Below are 22676 nucleotides of genomic sequence, written 5' to 3'. Positions count from 1 at the left end.
GTTGTTGTGGATCAAAAACGGACACCAATTCAAAGGTTTGGTCTCATTTTCTAACTAGGGCATCTGCAGATAAGTTCCATACCTTTTATGTTATGATCTACTAAAGTTATGGCACGATTTGAGATCAATAAATCCCTGCCTTTGTTTTCAATGAGCCCATCTTGACTGAATAGGAGTCACAAACAGGATTGACAATTGCTTGAAAATTAAACTCCGCCTTGTTCAGTTGAAGAAACCTTGGGAAGGATCACTCCCTGGGCAGACAGGTGCAAAGTGTTACGTGTCTTTTTTATGTCCTCTCAGTCTCGTTTTGTCAGGGTCAGTAATTCTATGTACAGTAATGTGTCTTGGTCAAAGGTTACCAGAGGGCTGAACTACAAAGCAGGATAGTGAGGTACAGTATGCTGAGTCTAAAGCCAGATTTCCGGGTAGAGATTGGCTAAAACGAGTCAAACATGCAATATTTTTATTAAAGCCACCAAACGAAGCTGTGCATTTACAGTTACACATTGCTCTTTCCATTTGCCACAGCAACATACGGTGAAGCATTACTAAAGCCATTAGGTCTAGCAAAGTCTTAGTAAACAGGCGTGTGTGTGATGTAGTTCGCCACAGGGCTCCAGCAGGTTGAAGACAATGGTCAGAAGGTTGCAATGATCGTCCGTGAAGAAGCACATGGCGGCCACATGAAGGGAGAGGATGGAGAGGTAAATTAATCCTGCTACCTTTACACCACTCCACAGGACACGCAAACAACAGCTAACCACAAACACAAAATACAGAAATAAGTGAAAGGGGAACATTTCCAGTATTTTGGTGTAAGTGTGTTGTGTCACCGACAAACAGTTTTCATTGTTCAGGTGCCTCTCATCGTTACGCTCAGCCTAAAAAGATAAAAGAAAGTTGTTTCAAAACATATCTAAGCAGTAGGCCTGCCTCTTATGACAAACTGAATTTAAAGAACTACTGTGACATTTTTAGAAATTCTGAATAGTTGAAAGAAAAGATAAATACTTGTATCTGTCTGGTAAATAAAAAGCTGCAGCAAGCAGTTAGCTTAGCATAAATTATTCCAGGCTTTACACGGAAAGAGTTAGCGTTTCTCTATCCAAACATTACACAACCTGCCTACAAGCACCTATAAAATGCAAATAAAGTCCAAATGAATAAACACATATCTAATTTGTTAAATCAGTACAAAAACTAAGGAGTATAATCGACACATTGTGCTTTAACGATGGATTTGCAGTCTTTATGCTATGCTAAGTTTACCGGCTGCTGTCTCCAGTTTCAAACAAACATGGCAGTGATATCAATCTTCCAAAATAACTCTCAACATGAAAATGAATAGCAAGTGAAAGTGTTAGCCATGGCTGGTAGAAAAAAATTGTCTGAATATTATATTGACCAGAGTTAAATAGCTGAGTCGCAGCATTGTTGATGTCTTCTCTGCAGCTCTATAAAACCAAATAACAGAATAATGTTAGAAAAGTCCACAGTCCACAAAACATCTGGTCATTGTAGTTAGCTTAGCTTCAAATTGGCCAACACAGAAATAATACAATGAAATGCTCTTCAGTCAGGCTAGGTTATCAAAACCTGATGATTAATTATGTACTTAAGACTGTAAACCTGTCAGCAAAACTCTGACACAGTAACACCAACCTTTTAACCGCCTGTATGCCCAGCTGCTGTTTGAGTTCTTGTTGTTCCTAAAGAAGAAAGTTAAAATATCAGACAGGTACAATGGTAAGCACAAACTAACATCATGTACTGTAGTATGTGGTACATACCTTGATTGTTTTGTAACAATTCTTGTTTTCTCTGCATCTTTTGTCCAGGGTCATGGATTTCTGCCAGACTCAAAGGCACTCAGATTAAGTGACATTTTTATACCACCAACAACTCAGGAAAATGGAGCCAGTAGATCCCTCACAAAGTGATATCATGAAAATATATGATAAAGGTGTTCATACCTGCTCTATTTCCTCATCTTTTCTACGAATGTCTTCCTCAACCTGTGCCAGTATATGCTGCAAAACATTTGATGAGTCAACATCCAGCCATAATACTATAATATCATTGCTATTTACAATTTAAACATTTTATAACAATGCATCAATTTAACAGGGTACTGTACCTGCAATTCCTGTGCATCTTTTTCCAGCCCTTGTTTTTGATCCTGATGTTTCTCTCCTGAGAATCTTTCCAACTGAAAGAGAAGCAGCTTTTTTTTTTAGTTGCTGTTGTGTTTTGTTCTACAAAGTGGTTTTAAAATGTATCCAACTATGAAATGCTTATAATTGATTTCAAAGACCACATTTTTGCTGTAGAATTGTAAAAGACATAAGCATATGGCAAAGGCATACCTTAATTCCCCTCTTGAGCCTTTTATTTTCCTTCTCCTGCACAAAACAAAGAGGAGAAATAGGAAATGAGTTAATAGTGTACGTGGAGATGGTTGGTTGGTTGATTGGCTAAAGAGACAGCTATGCCACCCATCATTTTAAAGTCCTGTTTTCTCTTGCTTTAGTTGTGTTGTTAACAAAATCGGTTTTCAAATGTTATGCTAATACAGCAGCACTCGGCTAGATGACAATGGTCACTACTCCTGACATTGTCAGCATATTGCCCCCACCTGTAATTTGATTTAATACATCTATTCTTATCCTATTTTACAAGAGGAGTTAATTCACCATCTTCCTTTTGTGGATCTATTTACTCACAAGCTCAATTGTTTCATCCTCAGCCACAAGCTCCCGCTGCAGAGCCTCTTTCCTTCTTTTTCTTACATTTTCCAGATGCTGTAACCTGAATACAAAATGATTTAGTTGGTATGAGATTTACAAACATTATAGACTGTGCTTTTTGGAGTTTAGCTGATTCAATGACCAGTGTAGTCTTTGAGATGATGAAATAAAATAGTTTTTAGTATGGCTATTTAAGTGTCATACTCGTTCCCTTTGTTGGTAAGGGCCTCATTCTCAGCTTCCATCTCTTGTATCGAGGACTGAAGGTGCATTCCATGCGTTAAATATTGCTCATGGAGCTGCTCCTTCACTTGGAGTCTCAGTTCAGCCTGATGGATGCGTCTCCTCAGGTCCTCTCGTTCCCTAAACACAAGTTTTCATATTGACATGTGACTTCAACTCATATTATTGCACTAAAAGACTGAGATGGGCAATCTATATATTGCTTTGAGAAAGTATCTTTACTTAATTTAAGCAGACAAAATATTTTTACATGCTGAGATTTGGCATGCTAAGATTGTTACAGAGTAGAACTAATGCCAACATATTAATAGAAGAGGTTAAATATGAGACCAAAAGGACTCAAGACATTACCAAGCTGTTTGTGACTTGACCCTCTGACAACCCTCATTTAAAACTGGCATGGGACCTGTGTTTAAGTCTATCATGCAGGTTATTAATAATACAAAATCATTTTTTGCAGTCTCTGTGTGCACCTAGATTTGAAGCCTAAATGGATCTAAGATTGTATTTTTTTTTATAACCAAAACAAACTTAGAACATATGGTAAGCAGTATTTTGTATATCTTACCACCCTTGCTCCTCAGATTCTTTCATAACTTCTTCCAGATCTATGACTTGCACAGCCTCTGCCATGTCTCCTCTGAAGTTTTCACATTGGTCAGACATGATGACCTGCCTAAAATGATGGATGATCCAATATAGCTATTGTTAAACAAATAACATGTTTAACCCAAAGAGATTTACCATAGCTAAATTGTCACTGAACTAGCAGTAAAGTCAACCTAACCTACTAACCTAACCATAGCTTGGTCAGTTGTGAACTAAACCAATACCTAGTAACTGTGTGCATCAGGAAACATTCCACTGTCTCCATGTGATCAATCTGCATTCCATAACAGAATGGTGCCACATTTTGAAATATAAAGCATGACCAATACACTTTGATAAGAAACAATGTTTGCAAGTAGTATTACCTCAATGAAGTCATTGTAAAATGTATATCCAGTTGATGTGCAGCATAGTCTGCCAACATGTGGCAAGCATTCATTTTCACAAACATCTCTCACGTCCTGCTAGAAGTGCAAAAAGTATATTAAAGCCTCATGAGAGTTTACTTTAAGATGGCATTAAGTTGTTTTTATATGCTAAAATTGTAGGTATTACCATCTATTGTACACAAAGCCCATATGCCACGCTCATGCAGTCCGCATACAAATATAGGAGCTTTTGTGTAGTATATGAGGGGCCCATTTTGCTCATATGTTTTTTGTTTGAATGAAATAAAACAAGCGTTACAAAGGGGTAAAGCTTGGCAAGATTAAATAATTAGTTTGGTTCCTATGTAAAAGACATATGCATTGATAAGTGATTTATGATGTTCTTACTTGAGATTACTTAAAAAGATATGAAGTCAGATAATAAAGAATTCCTAAAGTTAATAAGGATGAACTTCTGTAATACCAAAAATCTTAACTGAAGACAGACATGGTGACAGAGACTTGGTCATATAGGCCTCCAATTTATTGCAAGTCCACTATCATCAAAACAAGACGCACAGAGGCAATGTCCATCACATTCATTATATCCCCCATACCACAAAAGTAGACATTTTCTGGGTATAAAGTTTGTACTTTGATAGCCATTGTATCAAACATGATTGTCACAAATCTATATTTGGATGGGAATGTTTCTTGATTCCTTTTCAACATGTCCAACGTCATCATTTTAAGGCCAGGCTTGGTATCCCCAGAACTCATCCACCCATCACAGTCCTTATGTTATGCATTTTAAAAAGTGCACTCAAATGACATGAAAAATACATTCAGTACAGCATGTGGGAAGTTAAGATGGAAAGATTATTTCTGCTGGTTATACACTTGGACCAACTAGGTGGAGAGAGAGGGTAAAACAGGGGTTGCATGAACAACTTGGGCGTCCAAGTCTCAGAAGGGAGTGCAGTTTGTCTATCAGTAAAAATGTATGCAGCATAGAAAGATACTTATTTACCATCATGATTATAACATAGGTACATTTGGCTGGTCGAAATAAAATAAAACGTTGTCGTCTTCAAACTTGAGTGGGTAAATGCTCACCTTTGATGTTGTCTGGCACTTTAGATGTTCCTTCACAGATGAATCCTGTATGTGACCAAGAACTGAATATCTGGGGCCCAAGTCATGGAAACTCCTTCAGTGAATGATAAGTGTCTTATTTTGAGATAAAACATTTATATAGTGGCCTTTTTGACAGTAGCCATTTGAACATGTCATTGCAGGGTTAGCACAGGTTCAACTTATTAAAATACTATCGAGTGCGTGACAGCCTTTACTGTGAGTCAGCACGCACATTACCTTAAATGTTTGAATATTTTTAGAGTTTTTTCTCCAATAAGTACTCTTAGTCCTAATACTTTAGTAGTAAAAGTACTAATTATACTTAATCATAATCAGAAACAGGTTTATTGCCAGGTAGGTTTACACGTACGAGGAATTTGACTTGGTGTCGTGGTGCATGAAAACAAGAATTAAAAACACAGGAAGAGAACTAGAAAATATAAAAAAATATATAGTAAAATATAACAGTATGTACATTGTAATGGAATAGCATATGGAATACAAATCAGCTGTAATACAAAATAATGTTGTACTTGTGTGTAATGTAATGCATAGAGTCTATGATGTGGCTGAGGTAAAGTGCAAACATATTTTGACTTAAGTACCATTCTTGATGCAGTACTTTTACTTGAAATTGAATAGTTGTACTGTGTGGTATTAGTACCACTGGTCATGTATGTTTAAATTATGTTAATTTCCATACTGATTTTAACTTGTTGAGGGTAGTTGAACCATGTTCCAGTAGGTGGCGGCATTGCAGCATTCTACATCCGACACGCCGCAAAAACTTCAGCAGAAGAAGTTTGCGACGTCGGCTGTCGTAAACAGCGTCAATAATATGTCTGAACCAACCATGGTCTGAACGAGCAGCGTATGGCTTAGCCTGAACGATTACAGCTTAGTTTTCCTTTTGGTTTATTTTGCTTTCGTTTCGTTTGGCGACTTGGACTTTATATTAAATGGAGACCAATAGCTTACTATGAAACTCCGGGATCAGAATGACAGGTGAGCTGAAGCTTTTAACAATAGCCTGATGGAAACATCTGTTAGCTGCTAATGCTAACGGCACAGCAGGATACGGTCAGCTGTCTTATTTATCTGTCTGTCACTACTTTTGGTTTGATTGTCTGTGAATTAATAATGTATAGTTCTGCTGACGTTACTCAGCTTTCAAAAACATTTAACTTATAGCCCTGGGGAGACGTTCAATGCAACACTGACTGCTAGTCAATGTAAGTTAGCAACTAAACTCTTGCTAACTTGATGATTACCACTTACACAACATACTGACGTCTTCTTGTTTTGGTGTGTCAGCTTTTAGAAATTACACAATACATGTTAATTGGTACTACTTCCACAATTTAACCCTATTCCTATCATCACAAACTTAACTTATTTACACTTTAACCTAGTCTATAAAAGTCGTTTTTGATCAGAGAGCCCTCTGTTCAAAGATAAATGCAGGAGCTTGCAGAAAATCATTATGCTAAACAGTAATATCTACTTAGATTAACTGACAACTGTGGAACTTGTGAAGTATTATAAAAGTTGATCTCAGTTAATGCCACACATTGTGACTGTTGCTATAAAAGTTATTTTTTTAATTTATGTGTTAGGCCTGATTCCAGAAGAGCACTGCAACTGAGGTATTCCCCTGCTGTAATGCAGCCTAATTCAAGTGAGCGGGGCGCTCATGAAGGAAATGGTTTATCCCTGAACCTGCAGCCAGAGCCCACCAGGCCTCCAGCCCCCGGGGCGGCTGCTGCCAGCCCTGAGAGCAACGAGGTGCGGGTAAATATGACCAGCAAGCCGGGGGAGAGCGGTGGAGGCGCGTCATCCAGGAGGTCCAGAGTCAACTCCCACAGCCACACACACTCTCAGCCGCACTCACACAACCGGGGGCCGCACCACTCCAATCCAGAGGCCGAGCTGGAACCGCCGGACTCTGATCTGGACTCAGGAGAACCCAGTTCCTCCTTTTCTGAGCTCCGGTGTCTCTTCCGCTGGCTTCAAAAGAGTCTTCCTTTTCTCGTCATCATTTGTGCTAAACTGGTCGTCCAACATGCTCTTGGTGAGTTCGAGTTAAGGCTACTGTTGGTTACTTTTTTTTTTTAAATAACTTTGTCAGATTCACTATATCCTGGAAATATTATATTAGACAGTTGAAGTGCAAAATGACATCCTGTTCCTCCCTCTCCCACATGCTATTTGAAAGATTCCACTATGCCAAAGGGAAACAACCAATAATATCCAAGGAGTTTCCTGTGAACTGTCAAACTAGGCAGCACTAATCAAATATGAATCCAGATGCTCTTACTTTATTGCCTATTTCTCGCTTCAAAATGTTACGGTTTAGCTATGAAAAGAGGAGGTTTGGAGCAGAGAGGTGGCGCTTGAATTTGGCTCTCAACATGACGGCCTCATTTTACAGCCTAATAGGCAAAACGGTCATAAAAACTTGATATCAGCGCTGCCTAGATTGTCAGTTTGATTAGACTGATTGACACCTCAGCTCTGAATGTTTGTTATCATTCGGGCGAAGTTGCCATTAGAAACACTGGGCAGATGCAGAGAAACATGATATTTTCCAGAGTTTATCCATCTCTGGCACTACTGTCTGGATATAGTGGCAGTTTTTAGCAAACATGACAAAAAGTTATATTAAATAATATCACAAACTGTAAGCCATTATTGCAACTGTTAGCACAACACAACATATTAAACTATGTTCTCCATTTCACAGGGCTAGCAGTTGGGGTTGGCCTCTTCACAACTTTTCTATATGTGAATAAAAACATTCAAACTCAAGTATTTCTTCAGGTAAGTTCAGAACAGAAAAACATATTTTTTTTATTCCTTATACATTTCTTTGTCAATACATCCATAACCATGTGTTTTCTGTCTGTGTGTTCCCTCAGGATCGCCACTCCAAGCTGCAGTGTGTATGGCTGCTAGTGTTCCTGACCTCCTCCACCCTCCTGCTTTACTACACCTTTTTCAGTGAGACACTCCACTATTGGTAAGAGTGAATGCATCACTTCAAAATACTCAGATTGCTTTATTGTCCATTGGATTTGTATAAAATGGAAATGAGTCATGTAAAATGGACCGCACATTACGGTACACAACAATTATGCGTAATAAAAACTTAACATGCCAAAGTTGGAGTAATAAAAGTGTGTGCATTGAACTGAAAGGATTTGACCTGAATGTCCTCCTCCCTCCAGCCTCATCTTCCTCAGCCCCACCATCGAGCCACTGGGTTTCTGGGAGGTTCTGTGGACCGTCGGCATCACCAACTTCATAATAAAGTTTCTCTTTATGGGGATTAAGTGCCTTATCCTGCTGATGCCGTCCTCACTGGTGAACTATAAAACCCAGGTGAGTGCAGCGAAGGTTTTATCCCTAAAGTATTATCACTAAATGTGAGCGCCTGATGGAAGAATATTTAATACATTTCTCTGTCAAAAATAAAAAAGGTAATTTAAATAAACAGATGGAGGGATAGCCCGGTGACCTAGCTATGGAAGGTACACAAATAAACTAATAATCCATTTGTTATCATCGTAAAATGTCTGTATTTGAACCAAAATTCGAATCAATAAATCACAAAACAGTTTAAATTGTGTAAGGAGGAAGAGAAAACTTAGCTGAGGGTCCAAGAAGGCCAGGGAAGATCACAGGTGGTGTTGGAGAGGAGTTGTTTTACCCCACCAGCTCCTGGGTTCAGTGATGGTCAAAAGAAAGCCCGGATGATCAGAAAAGGTCACAAGAAAACTGGGTTCATTAGCTGGGTCAGACTTCCATTCCTGTTGTCTTTCTGCAGTTGAGTGAGATGCCCTTCCTCCTAACCTCACAGGTGTGAGTCGTCATCTTGATTGGCTTCCTCCAACTCTCAGGTGTGGCTCGTTTAGCCACTCCCCTTTTAATCAGGGAGGAATATATTTTCTGGAATTGCCCGTTGGATTGTTGGTTAATTTAAAAAAGATACCACTCAAATGTTATGTCTTGGCTATGAGGGCTTGTTAAACTCAATGCAGTTAAAAAATAAATAATAATAAGTAATGGAAACAAGGGATATTGCGAGAAGAAAACTCGGAGAATTAAGTCACAAATTTCAGTCATACAATTCGTACATTTGCAAGATAAATAACTTGTGGAATTTAGTGATGTTTTTTTAAGGAACCAAATCACACCACGGACACCTAACAGGGAATCCATATACACATTAGTAAGGAGCTGCCCCAATATAAAACATTGATGTCTCAATTGAGTTGCAGTTCCTGATTGACAAAAGCTACTGCCTCACAATAATGTATCTTCCAAGTCTGTTAGCTTATAATACAATTATTAGTCTGGGCAGAAATCAGCAGTATTTCCTTAATGCTGAATCTGATTGCAATGTAGAATTTGATCAGCTCATCCATTGCAGGCATAATAGTATACACCAAGCGGTGGCCCCGCAGATGTTGCAGATGTTGCAGATGTTGTACATGGCGGCTCTTGTTCAGAAGTTCTTATTCAGCGTGTGTGCGTCTGCAGGGCCGGTGGGTGATGCTGAGCGAGGAGTTGGGTCAGGCCCACCAGGCCACGGCTCCTGTCCCGCTGTGGTTCCGCTACCTGGTCACCTACCAGGAGGTGGACGGCACCCCCGGCCTCACACTGGGAGTCCTGCTGGCTTTGCTCTACCTCATAATGAAGGTGTGATCCGTCAAACTAACCAGATATACTTGTTTTTATTATTAATGAACTGAAAGTAATTTTTCTCCCTACTTTAGCTTTTAGGATTGTACGGACAGTCGACGTCCATACTGAAAACTGTGAGGGTCTTTCTAAATGGCGAGGTCAGTGGGGAATCCTCTTAGTTAAATATGAAAAGGTCACATTGAGTAACCAGCTGTGTTGAGGTGTTGGGTTTTTGTGTCTCAGCATACAGGCACAGCAGCCACTAGGAGTCAGTGCAGCGAGGCCGGAGACGTGTGTCCCATCTGTCAGGGCGAGTACCGGGACCCCCGGGTGCTGCTCTGTCAGGTAATACCACTGCTCAGGATCTGGCATTATACTTGTAAAATGTTACATTTGAGTTATTGATGAGCTTTTACTGCTTAAACAGACAGATATATATCTTTTAGGCATCTGTCACATACTGTATATCCTTTGTCTTTATTCATGTTATTATTACTTCACTTTTTTAAACTTTACTGCAGTTGTGGAATTCATGTGCGTTAGATCACAAATGTATAATCAATGAGCAAATATATAAACTTATATCATACATTGGTCATTTTAATAATAACTAAGGCTGTCAATTTGAACCCTCGATATTAATCTGGACACCTAAACACTTCTAAAAAAATAAAGTTAATTGACTCAAACTTCCTCCTGTAATTCCAGCACAGATTTTGTGGTTACATGGCAAACAAAGTTAACACAATGACGGTGGAGATATCCCCCCCCCCCCCCCCCCACCCTGTGTGTAGAACAGAAAAGTCTGTTTTAAAAAGCTTCCAGATGAAAGAAAAAAAATCATGATTAATGACATTATAATTGTGATTACATTGTTTGTAGCCTTTATTTAACCAGGTTAAAAAATCCCATTGAGATCAACGATCACTTTTTCAAGGGAGACCTGCGGTACATTAGTTACACATAAAAACAACAGAAAACAAAAAGGACATCACAACATAATTACAGGGGTATACATTAGCAACCTATTTACAGTGACAGGTATCCAATAACATTTCATCCAGCCGTGCTTTAAAATGATGCAAGGGAATCAAAATGCTCAGATTTAATGACATTCTTAAGTGATTACCACTAATAAGGACCCATGTTGTTCTTTTGAAATGATTCTAATCCCATCCTGTGTTCCTGAACCAGCTGTGGCCTTTAGTCATGCATAATGAGTGCAGGACGTGCTGACGTGTGTTTCTGTGTGCAGCACATCTTCTGTGATGACTGCATCGCGCTGTGGTTCAACCGGGAGAAGAGCTGCCCTCTGTGCCGCACCGTCATCACTGAGAAGGTCTACAAGTGGAGGGACGGAGCCACATCTCCACACCTGCAGATTTATTAAGTAATAAGGTATAAGTGGGGGGGGTCTAGGGTGTTGGGCTTGCATTTATAATGTGATTTTTTTTTTCTTCATACCCCTCTATCCAGTGAAGTTAACACACTGTTTCTTTAACCGGCTAAGGGCCACCAGTTGCACCGACAGTTATTATGTGTCTGATTTATTCACCATTCCTCCCTATTCCTCAATCTCACAGACGACAGAGCTGATTATTGTCATGCCCTTAAGTGATTTATTTTGTATTTTAAGTTGTTTCCTTTTGTGTTGTGTTGCTTTTATTCACCTTAAATCTCAATATAATCGTTCCTATTGTAGCAGGAAATTATTCTACTTTGACAGTTTCTTCTACTTGTAAATACGACAGAGAAAAATATATAAAGTATTTTAAAGATCTTTTTTCCTCAACAACGCGTTTGAACAAACATGCAACACATGGGACACTGTTTCTCAATTTGTGGCAGACGTGTTATTTGTAACAGCTCAGGAGGGCCTGCTGAATTCTGCTTTATCTCTGAGCTCCTACGGCACTGTGAAGGCTTTGAGGAAGCCCGGTCCATCACATGGTCCGAGAGTGACCTCTGTCATCCTGCATCCTGAAAAGCACTGAAAACATACATGGCAGGCTTAAACATTTCTTTACGTGATGGATAAACAGTTTGCCTTTTGCTTTCAGCGTTTGGTGATTATTTTTTCCACAAATGATAAAAAAAGGATGCAACTGAGATTTATTTACAAACTATTTTTCTATAGAGGCTACAGAGCCTCGTTTTTGTAAAAACCAAAGACTGGGAGAAACATCTATTTTATTATGTACAAAAATCATTTCACTGTGTTGTTATTTTATCCATTTAGATGATTCTGAATAAAGATCTACAATTTAAATGTTTGACTTGTCTTATGTTGCAAAAAGACTAAACATTTGCTGTCGCTTTAAAGCAATTGTCAATTAGTGCATGATTGTCTACTCTGCTCTGATTGGTCAACTGCTTAGAGATGTCCCACCCCTTATCACATACAATGTGTTGGAGCGCTAGCCAATGGAAGCGTGTGTTACGTAGTGAAGTTACTATGTACTAAGTTCTAGCAGTGTGTGGGAGAGAAACTCGCTCTGGAAGGAACTTTGGGATTTTAGCTTTTGCAGACCATTAACATGCACACAAACCTACCTTGCCACGGCTCAGACTATTTATTTTATTTGACTTCATGTACATATTGCAACTTATCAATCCCCATGTGAAGGGGCAGATCTAGAGAAGAACAAGCAACATCATGTTATTTAATTCCCACTGGTGATTTTATTCAAAATGTGTGTTTCCCACCTGAAGTAAGCCGTTACATCATCTGTGTGGAGGACACTCAGGTATACCTGCACAGAAGCAGTGTATCCTTGTTCATTTCCCAAACTCTTTCATACAATCTACTCGCACACAGAAACGATCCCACTCAGATGAACATCAGTGTTTTTCTTGCTTTAAGCACTGCAAAAATAAAAAGTTCAAGTTTTCAGCAGGAAGGTTTTAAGACATTGTGTCCCCCCCCCCTATTATACAATAAATACTTATAGGAATAGGTCACCGTCCTATATTTTGGAATGAAAATAAAACAGCTTTCAGCATGTTCTGTGGAAATAAAATCATACTTTACATGCTTATGGGTAAAGTATAAAGCCAGAAGTCAAATCTCTGACAAAATGCCAAATCAATTATCACGCAATCTGCTGCCTTATCTAAAATACTACTACATAATAAATACATAGTTTGCATAGTGTGAACAATGCAGTGGAAACAAAATGGCACTTAAAAATAAATATCACAAGTAAAAGGAAGTTAGTAGAGTTAAAAGTGGAGTGACTGGTCTGAAACAAAAGGAATGGTAAAAGAAGAAAAACCAATAGACACCGACTGACCCAATCTAGAAACTGGATCTATGCTAGCTTCAGCTAGGTTACACACTCGCATACAAATACACAATAAACTGCTTTTGTGAGCATCAACATGGAAAGAAATCTGATCCAATATGAGTGTTTGAGCTTTGATGTTCTCATTTCAAAACAATTTGGTTCATTGTAACAGTGCTTTTGGTCAATCTCTAAAGTATTTGGATAACACAGGGAGCCATTCAAAGACTGAAGCCAGTGTTCATCCACTACATTTTCCTCTAGGGAATCTGCAGAGAAGCTTTGAACAGCAAGAAACTCTACTCTAGCAGATATTACACCTCAGGGTTTAATAGATGGTCTGCTCCCTAAATCAGAGTTAATCCCCCTACCACCAAAGAATAGGGCTGTACCGAATGTTGTTGAACTTAAAATAAAAGCATTTTGATAGGAAGCTATTTTTTCGACAGACGAGTGTCAAGCGAATGCAATTACATAATATGACCCTTTAAAGTAATCCAGTATAATAGTGTTTGGGCAGAAATCAATGTGTTATTGTAGTTATATAAATGCAATGTATGACTCTGTTAGACAACATGTTTTATAGATATTGCAATACATTTTGACTTGTGTAGTTATTTGGAATGTTTAGATCAGTCAAAATACATCGGACGCAGCCACAACTGGCATCTACCAATGGTACAATACTAATAACATGAATTTAGTCTAATCTTTATGTGTTTTTAAACAGGATGAATGGAATAAAAAATACAAAAGAAATGCAGCACTGAATGTTGCTTTTTCATTTGAATGGCTACGTTTCGATGCTTCGTACTATTCGGTACAGCCCTAACAGAAAGCAAACATTTAACACCCGGAGCACATGAACATGAAGACTGCCTGAATCGATAAAACTCGGTGATATCAGTTTGCCTTCGCCTATTTCTGGGTCCAACTGACGGAATAGATAAATGAAAACATAATGCTGCAGGCGTCATTCGAGCTAAGGGCAGGACATTAATGCAGAAAGGCATTTAGAGTTTGTTAACATTCAAAACAACAGAAACTGAACAGTGCTTCTGGTCAGGCCTCAGCGGAAAGCTTTCCAGTCAGAGGACTAAAGCAGCGCCAGCATTTGGTATTGATTGGGGTGGAAGTGATGTTTCCAGCTGACATTTCACTCGACTTTTTATAGCTGCTTTTCTGTTATACGTGCTCCGCCTACTCCTGACCACATGTTCCAGAGCAAAAGGCATTTTGATTGTTTTCCTCAAACAAAAGGAATAGTGTGTTCAGTGAGGAATCGGTATCTGAAGATTACTCTACCTACAGATAGTGTAACCTGCAAGTGATGACTGCTAAAAAAAGAAAGAAAGCCTGGCCTATTAAGGGAGAAAAAAAGCCCCTTCTTACTAAATTCTCTGGAGACAATGAGTCGTTAACACTAAAAGTAACTTTGTCCAGACTTAAGGATAAAAGAGCACCAGTAAATCATATGATAACGCCCCCTCAGCACTCATCAGCAGGCATTACCCAGCCAACTCTCACACAACTTCCCCGACTGACCACTCATCTTCAACTGTAGATGATCTGCGTCAGGCGGAGGCAGGAGGACAGGAAGGCGCTAGTGGAAGAGCTGGTGATCAGCACAGACAGTGTCAGTCAATTAAAAAAAGAAATTCTACAAGTCTCTTTGAACAAATCAACAAAAGGGAAGAGGAAGTCCGTAGGACAGCCGTGCGTCATAGGTTCATCCGTAGGTGTTCGGGCCGTTTGGAGTTCATGGGGTAGGTCTGCTTTTTGTACGGCCCTGCGTTGAGGCCTGAAGGCTGCCTGATGGGAAGCGGCGCAGACACCTCGGAGGAGCCACCGCCGCACGTGTCCATCTGCTCCGCTGCCGACTCCTCCATGGGCTGCTCCACAGGGCGGCCGCTCAGCGGGGGGCCCCGGGGCCAGCAGTCCCCTCCCACAAACTTCAACGGACTGTGGAAGAGGAAGACGTGAGAAATCATGGTCTGTGGTGCAGCAGCTCTTATATGTAAGGTTAGAGGTCAAGCCATCTGTGTTAGGGCTGCACGATTAAGAAAAAAAAGAACTAACGGGATTATTTTTAAGTGATACTGCATTTGCAATATGATTCATAATACTGTAGTGAATTATCATTTGTAATCAAAATTCAAAGATATTTTGTAAAAGAGTTTGTGGAATACACGTTTGAAATCATACCTAGAAAAGAGGCCAAACATTTAGTTGTTATTCTCTTTTTTTCATATATTAAATAGCTGTTTAGACAAGTGTAGTAGTATTGATAAAATCCTAACGCATCCCTAAGTAGGTTTTCTTCTCTAAACAAACCCCATTAAATAAAGTTCAACTGAAGATATAATAAACCGATCCCTACTTATGGACAAACTGTTTACTGCTGCGTATTTGGAAAGGAATTGTTATTTAACCGTCTAATGAGGGCTCTATTTGGATAAAGCTGGCTACGTTTACAAAGTCAGAAAATGAGTAATCAATGTGAGAAAGAATTTCTGCTGGTAAAGTCTGAAAATACAGACTCAATGGAACCAGAAAGATTTTTTTTTAAAATGCCGTTACCTCACAGGTGTCCGGGGGCTTCCTGGGAACTTCCTTGGCGAGCGCACCTTTGGCTCGAAAGAGAACTTCTCTTTGACATGTTCCAGCACAGATGGAGCTACGTACGTGAAACCCTGGGGAGGGGGTGGGGGACAAAAACAGAGAGGTCTGAGTCCACCTCTTCAAAGAACATCTTTCCAAAAAAACAACCCACAGCTTATGACGAGCAATGAAACGCTGAGTAAACCGTATCATGCAATGTGGTGGAAGAGTGAGTTAAGCTTCCAGGAAAGCTAACAGGACTTCACCAGATGGCATGCATCAGCAGATTCTCGTAACACATAACTGTTGGAAAGAAAATAATAAACAACGTCCAGAGTTCTGTTTTTATGATTGTTTGCTGACAAAACAGAAATAGTAAGGGGCAAGGGTAAAACCCAATGTTCTATTAAACACCCTCCGTCTTCAGATGCTCAATCCAAAATGATGTTTTCATTAGGGATTATTCAATACACGATTTGTTATTAAATGAAACTCTGCAAACACAGACAGAAACACAGAAAGAGTTGCAGTTTGCTGAGAGCTACGACAGTAGGCACTCACCAGGAAGGCTTGGTTTGCGCTCTCGCTGAGCGTGGAGTCGTCGGGGCTGTCCACCGGAGTCTGGCTGGTGAACTTGGAGTCAAACTGGCTGACATCATCCGCCGATTGCTGCCAAAAGAAGCAGGTCAGTAAATCGATCGCATGGGTAGTGATCATGTCACTGAGGATGTTGATGCATTGAAAAAAATCCTTACCAGGTAGGGTTTGAATGGAGGCTCTACTTTGCGAGCGAGAAGATCGTCCCAGTTTATTTGCCGGAAGAATGGGTGGGCCTTGGAAATACAATGTAAGCAGCAGAGATGTTATACTTCATGATTAGGACAAGGTTAACAGATTAATCATATCGTCGGTGTTAACAACCTTCATGCATACAATTCAAACTTTACTTTCAAAGGATGTATTTACCTGGACTTCAGCAGCATCTCCCTGTCCAGCCCCAAGTCGCAACGAGGCATTTCGTTTTAGCAGCTGAAGGAGAAAGAGACTTATTTATCTGCTACTCCAAAATGTTAAAAACGGAGAAGAATAAGCCAGTTTATGTTGCTCACCTTTTTCAGGAGGTCCCTGGCTTCTTGTGTGAGGTAAGGTGGAAGGCTGAGCTTGCATTTTAAGATTTTGTCAATCGTCTTCTTTCGGTTTTCACCAGTGAATGGAGGCTGTGAGAAAGTAGCAGGACAGAAACAACAGTAAGCATAAGTAGCCAATGCTTCTTGACTTAATGAACCTTTGAGTGTGCATTTCTTCAGCAGTGATGCTATGGGATGGATCAGTGTGCACTTACTGCTCCCGTCAGCATGTCATACATAAGAGCGCCTAAACTCCACCAGTCCACTGCTCGGTTGTGTCCGCTCCTCATCAGGATCTCTGGAGCCCTGAGGACGGAGAAGAGAATGAACACATTCACTACACTGTAGGAATGAGGAAATATGACTAAATGTACATCGGTCTGCGGACATTAATCTACAGAATCAGCATGATGACTGTGTGACATACATGTACTCAATAGTGCCGCAGAAGGTGTGGGTGACTGTCCCGTCATGGATGGACTCTTTGCATAGACCAAAGTCTGTCAACTTCACGTGTCCTACAAGGAAACAGAGCAAACGTAAGATGGAGATATTGGAGAAAATATTCCTAAGTGGGAAGGACATTTATCTAGGAGCAAGTTTTTCTAATTTGTTGTGAGTGATCCTTGTGTACCGTTGTTGTTGAGCATGATGTTCTCAGGCTTCAGGTCTCTGTAGATGATGCCTTTCTGGTGCAAGTGACCCATCGCCATGGAGATCTCAGCCAGGTAGAAACTGTAAATACAATTTTTTTTATTTATTGAAAACAGGTTATTCAAATGTCCTTTACTATGACCACTGACTATGTATATTTGGAAATGGTCTGAATACTCCACACTGATCTGCAGTTAAAGTGTTATTCTCAATGTATAGGAATATCACACACCCTTATTTGTTCAGCAGCTTGGTTCATGTAATCACCAGTTCCATCTACAGGCGGTGTTTATACACAACAGCAGATACTGCAGGTGTTTTGTCCCGACTCCAAGTGACCTTCACACTCCCTAACAAACTCCATGCTTTCCACTACAAATCTCCTTAAAATAAGTGTATTGCAACTGTGAATCAGCCAGACACCACAGATCACACTGATCATGTCAGACATCAACTGGCATATCGGACATAACTTGTTCCGTAAAAGTCACTGCGTACATGCATGTTTTTTTTAACAGTGAAAGCTTACTGTTAAATAGGTTTTTGTGCATGTTAATAGTCTGCAAAGGCTAAAACCCAGAAGTTCCCTCCAGAAGGAGTTTCTCTCCCACACTCTCCCCCCTGCCTGAAACGCCTCCATTAGACTCCTTTGTTTTTCCTCCGAGAAAACATGACATCACTATTTATCAAAATACAAATATGAACCTGATAATGAACATAATGAATCCTGTTCAAGTTCAATGAGCATAATATTATCGCAACTCGAAGTGGCAACAATGAGTGTTTCACCTTAAAGCTGATAAAACTGTGACTACTACAAAGTCATTTGTCCTGGGAATAGAAGCTGTTTGCGACATTTCCCACTAGTGACAAAAGCCAGATGTTAGTGGGTGTTAGTGGTTAGTGGCTTTGAGTCCGGTGGGAAAGGGGCTTAAGAGATAGATAGCACACTGGGTGTTTGTAAGGATGTCCGTACTCTTGCCATTTTGAAATGGTTTAATATTGTAAATAATGTGGGTTGCCTTTAAAATATTGATACAAACACAGGACGTGAATGGAAAGAGGATGAAAAGATTCCGATAGATTTTGATATGACAGGTTTAGACATAACATCCTGAAAAAGGACACTTTAAAAAGAACTCAATCATGCTTTAATTTTCTCGGGGTAAACTCTCTTTGACCACCAGAGATGCTGAGTCAAAGAAAAAAAGAAGGCTGCTGTAATTTATGTCTGTACTAGTGACAGACAAAATAACTCACCATGCTGTGTCTTCCATGAAGATGCCCTCTCTTTCCAGCTGCATAAACAGCTCCCCTCCTGCAGTCAACACATACAAAGTCAGACACACATTTGCACTTTATAGGAAAAAAAACACCCATCCAATGCCTGGCACACACTCAGATTTCCAAACTTATAAAAAGATGGAATATATTTATGACAATTGTATGACAAAGTGTAGGCAGCCGTGTGTTGGATATGGTGTCACTCTGCTCACCGCTCAGATACTCCAGGATAAGGTAGAGCTTTCCCCCCGTCTGGAAGGCATAGATGAGGTCCACAATGAACGGGTGCTTCACCTCCTCCAGAATGTTCCTCTCAGCTTTAGTGTGCGCCGTGTCCTTTGCATTACGCACAATCATTGCCTGGTAGGGGACAGCAAAGTACAGGATATGAGAAACTATTCAGGTAAAATCTTTAGCCCCATTAGCTATTGCCAAAGCTTCAACATCAGGTGCAGAGTTCGAGCAAAAAACCAGGACACCAGGTAGGTAGCTACAGTCAAGTCTCATTTAGCCAATAAACACAGTCTTTAGCAGAAACCCCAGGCTTCAGGGAATATGGACAGAGTCTGGCACCGGCTCTGTCAGCTGCAGAGAGGAGGCCGAGGTGAACAGAAGCAGCAGACGGGAAAATGCATCTGCCCTTAGCTTCTGGCTTTACAGCTGAATGCACCAGTATGTCACCAGAAAAGAAACACAGTGACATACAGTCTACGTAAAACACAGTTAAAGGCATAGTTTGTATTCTTTGAAGTAGGGTTGTATGAGGTATTTCTCCATAGTCCATGTTATTGTGTGACTTTGGAGAATCCAAACTAAACAAAGTCACACAATAACCCAAATAAACAAACCAATAGAGATGAGGTAGACCATCAACTCTCATGTTCTTCTGATTTCACTCAATGGAGCATGGAAAACAGCTTCAGTTACCCATTGCAAAGGGCTGTCTGACAGCAAGGTAAAGTGGGTAAAATATTTTAAATATAGGGTAAACATCTTTGATAAATATTTTGGTGGCAAAAAAACGTTTACTACTGCCCCCATCCACAGCAGTACACTACTTAGCTTCTAACTTGGAGCCTGCAGACCATCATCTTCTGTAGATTATAAACCAACTATGGATAAGTACCTCATCCTACCCCAATTCAAAAATGTAAAACTATTCCTTTGAAATTGCATTGTGCCTGGGAGTCAATAGAGTATTGAGTTTATGGATTAGATAATGCAGATGCTATTCCTCTCGTACTACACCTCATTATTCTGTATGTACACTATAGGGCAGTTAGTCGCAGCTTTAATTAGTGCAAATGAGCATAGCTGTGTAAACCCTCATAAACAATTATATACAATTGAACCCTTCAGCCAAAGCTGAAACAAACATATTCTCACCTTCTTCAAAACTTTCATGGCAAATATCTTTCCGGAGGTGGCACCCGATACCTTCCGAACCTGAAACACCTGTAAAAATGTACATTGCACTTGAGTATGAAGGAACATATGATGGGAAACGAGAAGTATACATTTTGCCTACAATTGTTGATTATAGCACTTTTTTCCAGATAAGCCACAGAAAATGGAAGAAGAAACTTTAAAAACTGTATAAAAAAAGATTGAGCACCCTCCTGCCTGAACAATTCACTACTTTTCCATACCTTCTAAAGCTTTTTCAAATATACTAAATTCAATGTTTAAGACTTTTCAAAATCCAAAAGATAATCTAGAAATAAATATTGGCATCATAGACCAGACATTTTCTTGAAAGATTATGTGCAATTATTACCCCAAGTAACCCTTCCATGATTAGAGTCATGTTACATTGTAAGAGGAACATTTAGTGTTAAGTTTGTACTTGTCATGCCAGGAAATAAGATGCCTTACCTTTCCATAGCCACCCTTTCCCAAAACTTTTAACAGCTCAAAGCACTCAGGCCTGATCTGCTCTGTTCCCTTGTTTACGTTGTTCTCTGAAATTTCAAACTTCTCACAGTCATCCATGTTACTGGCAAAACAAAGAAAAAAAGAAGAGGGGGTCACATTTTGAAACATTTACTCAACATTATTTCAGTGAGACACACAGTAAACAACACTGATCCACAATAGTATCTACCAGAAAAAGTTGCTATCTAAGCACTAACATGTATTCAAAACTCCTGAGGATCATTTCCAGTCAGCCAAATTACATGGTACGCACTTTTACTTGTAGTACTTACAATTCAAAGCCACTGCACTGGTCCATGTATTCACTGAGCTGGCCCTGAAAACAAGAGACCGGACATGTAATGTCAAATACAAGAAGTTATACACAGGTTTTTAATGAAGTGAGTTTATTTCAAAGCCGAATATTTAGCCGAATATTTAGGTTAATGCGGATTAAGTTAATAGGTTGTTACTAGGCTGGCTAAATAGTCACGCATTTCTCCTTAAATAACAACCTTATTAAAATACCCCCATGTTGGAACCAATAGCTAATAAACGAATGCCCAATTAGGCTAACTAGTGACTTAGCGTTAAGTGGTAAATCTAACAGTGTACTCATGTAAACTACAGTTCCGCTAGCATTAGTATGATTTCAGATTGTTGTTGCAGTGAGTTCATGAATTCACTACTCATACGTATAAACTGTGTCAAAGAAGTTTACAAACTGAACATGTGTAATTCATGCTACTAACTAATCAACAGCCCATTATGCTACTGTACATCCTTACAACCAACGAATGCCGATGCAGATGATAGTAAAACCACTAACTCCATTGTCGGACATGTAATTAGCTAAGCCCGAGGAAATGTAACTTATAACTTTAGCCAATGTATGATTCGCTTCTATTTGGCTTTGGTTATGGACATTTCCTGGCGTTATTGGCTATTTTTTCCTGACAACTCATTGCGAACATGGTTGGTAGTTTCACTGCGTTCACGTTATGTGCGGTGACCATAATCCGAGACACACCAACTTCTCCGCCGTCAACATATTTAACGTTACTTATTCGGGGATGTGGTTGACTGTTATAAAAGCTGAACTTTGCTCAGCTATCATTTTTAGAAAATGTAATGTTAATAGATTTAAATACATTGTAGTGACTTTTTGATGGAGCAGCCAGATTCCGCGGGAAAGGGGTGAATGAGGACATGTCCGATAACGGATCCCTGGCTTTAGCATCGCAGGCCTTGTAGCTGCTAGCTAACTAGCTAACGGCGGCGGCGGTGTTAGCCTGAACGTTAACGTAAACTCACCCCGTCCTCAAGTTCGTCGTCAGAGACGTTCTCATCCGGTTGATCCAAATCGATGTCGAAAACCCCTGCCATGGCCGCGGTACTTCCTTTGACGTTTAATCCAAAAACACAGTCCCGGTCCCCCGCCTCATGGGAGAGCCATCACAGTTACAACCGGCTAGAGCAGAAAGCATGGGCTAACATCCAGCTAACCAAAACAAGACTAGGACCCAGCGGCAGATAAAGCCTCTAGTGTCGGCCACCGGGATTTACGGCTCAGGGTGGCTTGGAGACCTAAAACATGAGTGGAGAATTGACAACTTGCAATTTCTAAAGAAGGGACATTTGATCTTAAAATGATTCAAAAGCATATAAGCATATGTCTAATATTTGTAATATGTAATGTAAATCAATTTGAGCACTTGGAAAAGCGCTCTAATAAAAATGTAATTAATTATTATTATTATTATTATGTAAATCAGCTGCCCTTTAATAAAAAAACTAAAACGACCTTTCCTCACTCAGAAAATAAACTCTGTTGTTTTCAGAGCAAGTCAAACTTGTACCAGATGAGTTTCATGTCATAAACTACATTTTGTACACACAAACATGGAGCTCCATATGTGGTTCCTAAATCCTTTAATAGAGGAATCATTTAAAGTTATTAATAAACTACTCATAATCTGATTTCAGTTGTCGAAACGTGCTACTGTTGTTATTAAATCC

The 22676-nt window shown here is 39.7% G+C and overlaps 3 protein-coding genes across 3 annotated transcripts; 1 reads left to right on the top strand and 2 right to left on the bottom strand.

The window, feature by feature from the left end:
* Positions 1-482: 482 nt before the first annotated feature.
* On the bottom strand, positions 483-3659 carry LOC117499471 (trichohyalin-like). Its single transcript, XM_034151875.1, has 10 exons — positions 3562-3659; positions 2955-3113; positions 2727-2811; positions 2370-2405; positions 2141-2212; positions 1977-2033; positions 1794-1853; positions 1666-1712; positions 1409-1457; positions 483-884 (listed from the first exon to the last, which is right to left on the bottom strand). The coding sequence occupies exons 1-10, from the start codon at positions 3657-3659 to the stop codon at positions 567-569; spliced, it is 981 nt and encodes a 326-aa protein (XP_034007766.1). The 3' UTR covers positions 483-566.
* Positions 3660-5925: 2266 nt separating this feature from the next.
* rnft1 (ring finger protein, transmembrane 1) lies at positions 5926-12062 on the top strand. Its single transcript, XM_034153343.1, has 9 exons — positions 5926-6112; positions 6724-7178; positions 7851-7927; positions 8026-8126; positions 8335-8488; positions 9650-9808; positions 9886-9951; positions 10037-10138; positions 11049-12062. Exons 1-9 carry the CDS (start codon positions 6087-6089, stop codon positions 11181-11183), a joined length of 1275 nt encoding a protein of 424 aa, XP_034009234.1. The 5' UTR covers positions 5926-6086; the 3' UTR covers positions 11184-12062.
* A 289-nt stretch (positions 12063-12351) lies between these two features.
* rps6kb1a (ribosomal protein S6 kinase b, polypeptide 1a) lies at positions 12352-22345 on the bottom strand. The gene is made up of 15 exons (XM_034153342.1): positions 21972-22345; positions 20951-20994; positions 20619-20739; positions 20130-20198; positions 18956-19103; positions 18720-18777; positions 17440-17540; positions 17233-17323; positions 17021-17111; positions 16788-16895; positions 16645-16707; positions 16434-16511; positions 16240-16347; positions 15658-15770; positions 12352-15039 (listed from the first exon to the last, which is right to left on the bottom strand). The coding sequence occupies exons 1-15, from the start codon at positions 22041-22043 to the stop codon at positions 14799-14801; spliced, it is 1506 nt and encodes a 501-aa protein (XP_034009233.1). The 5' UTR covers positions 22044-22345; the 3' UTR covers positions 12352-14798.
* Between the last annotated feature and the right edge of the window lie 331 nt (positions 22346-22676).

The sequence above is a fragment of the Trematomus bernacchii genome, unplaced genomic scaffold (assembly GCF_902827165.1).
Source record: "Trematomus bernacchii unplaced genomic scaffold, fTreBer1.1, whole genome shotgun sequence".
In the NCBI taxonomy this organism is placed as follows: domain Eukaryota; kingdom Metazoa; phylum Chordata; class Actinopteri; order Perciformes; family Nototheniidae; genus Trematomus; species Trematomus bernacchii.
The sequence above is the reverse complement of the archived record's forward strand: the minus strand, read 5'-3'. Positions and strand labels throughout refer to the sequence as shown.

What these genes read in the sequence shown, in the direction of transcription:
- LOC117499471 (XM_034151875.1), bottom strand. Translation starts at nt 3,659, where the DNA reads ATGTCTGACCAATGTGAAAACTTCAGAGGAGACATGGCAGAGGCTGTG. An exon ending in CTTACCAACAAAGGGAACGA is followed by an intron (nt 2,812 to 2,954) that starts GTATGACACTTA and finishes TTTTGTATTCAG; the next exon opens with GTTACAGCATCTGGAAAATG. An exon ending in GGCATACAGGCGGTTAAAAG is followed by an intron (nt 1,458 to 1,665) that starts GTTGGTGTTACT and finishes TTGGTTTTATAG; the next exon opens with AGCTGCAGAGAAGACATCAA.
- rnft1 (XM_034153343.1), top strand. Translation starts at nt 6,087, where the DNA reads ATGAAACTCCGGGATCAGAATGACAG. An exon ending in AAACTCAAGTATTTCTTCAG is followed by an intron (nt 7,928 to 8,025) that starts GTAAGTTCAGAA and finishes GTGTTCCCTCAG; the next exon opens with GATCGCCACTCCAAGCTGCA. An exon ending in TGCTCTACCTCATAATGAAG is followed by an intron (nt 9,809 to 9,885) that starts GTGTGATCCGTC and finishes TCCCTACTTTAG; the next exon opens with CTTTTAGGATTGTACGGACA.
- rps6kb1a (XM_034153342.1), bottom strand. Translation starts at nt 22,043, where the DNA reads ATGGCAGGGGTTTTCGACATCGATTTGGATCAACCGGATGAGAACGTC. An exon ending in CCATGAAAGTTTTGAAGAAG is followed by an intron (nt 19,104 to 20,129) that starts GTGAGAATATGT and finishes GTCCCCTACCAG; the next exon opens with GCAATGATTGTGCGTAATGC. An exon ending in CATCATGCTCAACAACAACG is followed by an intron (nt 17,324 to 17,439) that starts GTACACAAGGAT and finishes GTTTCCTTGTAG; the next exon opens with GACACGTGAAGTTGACAGAC.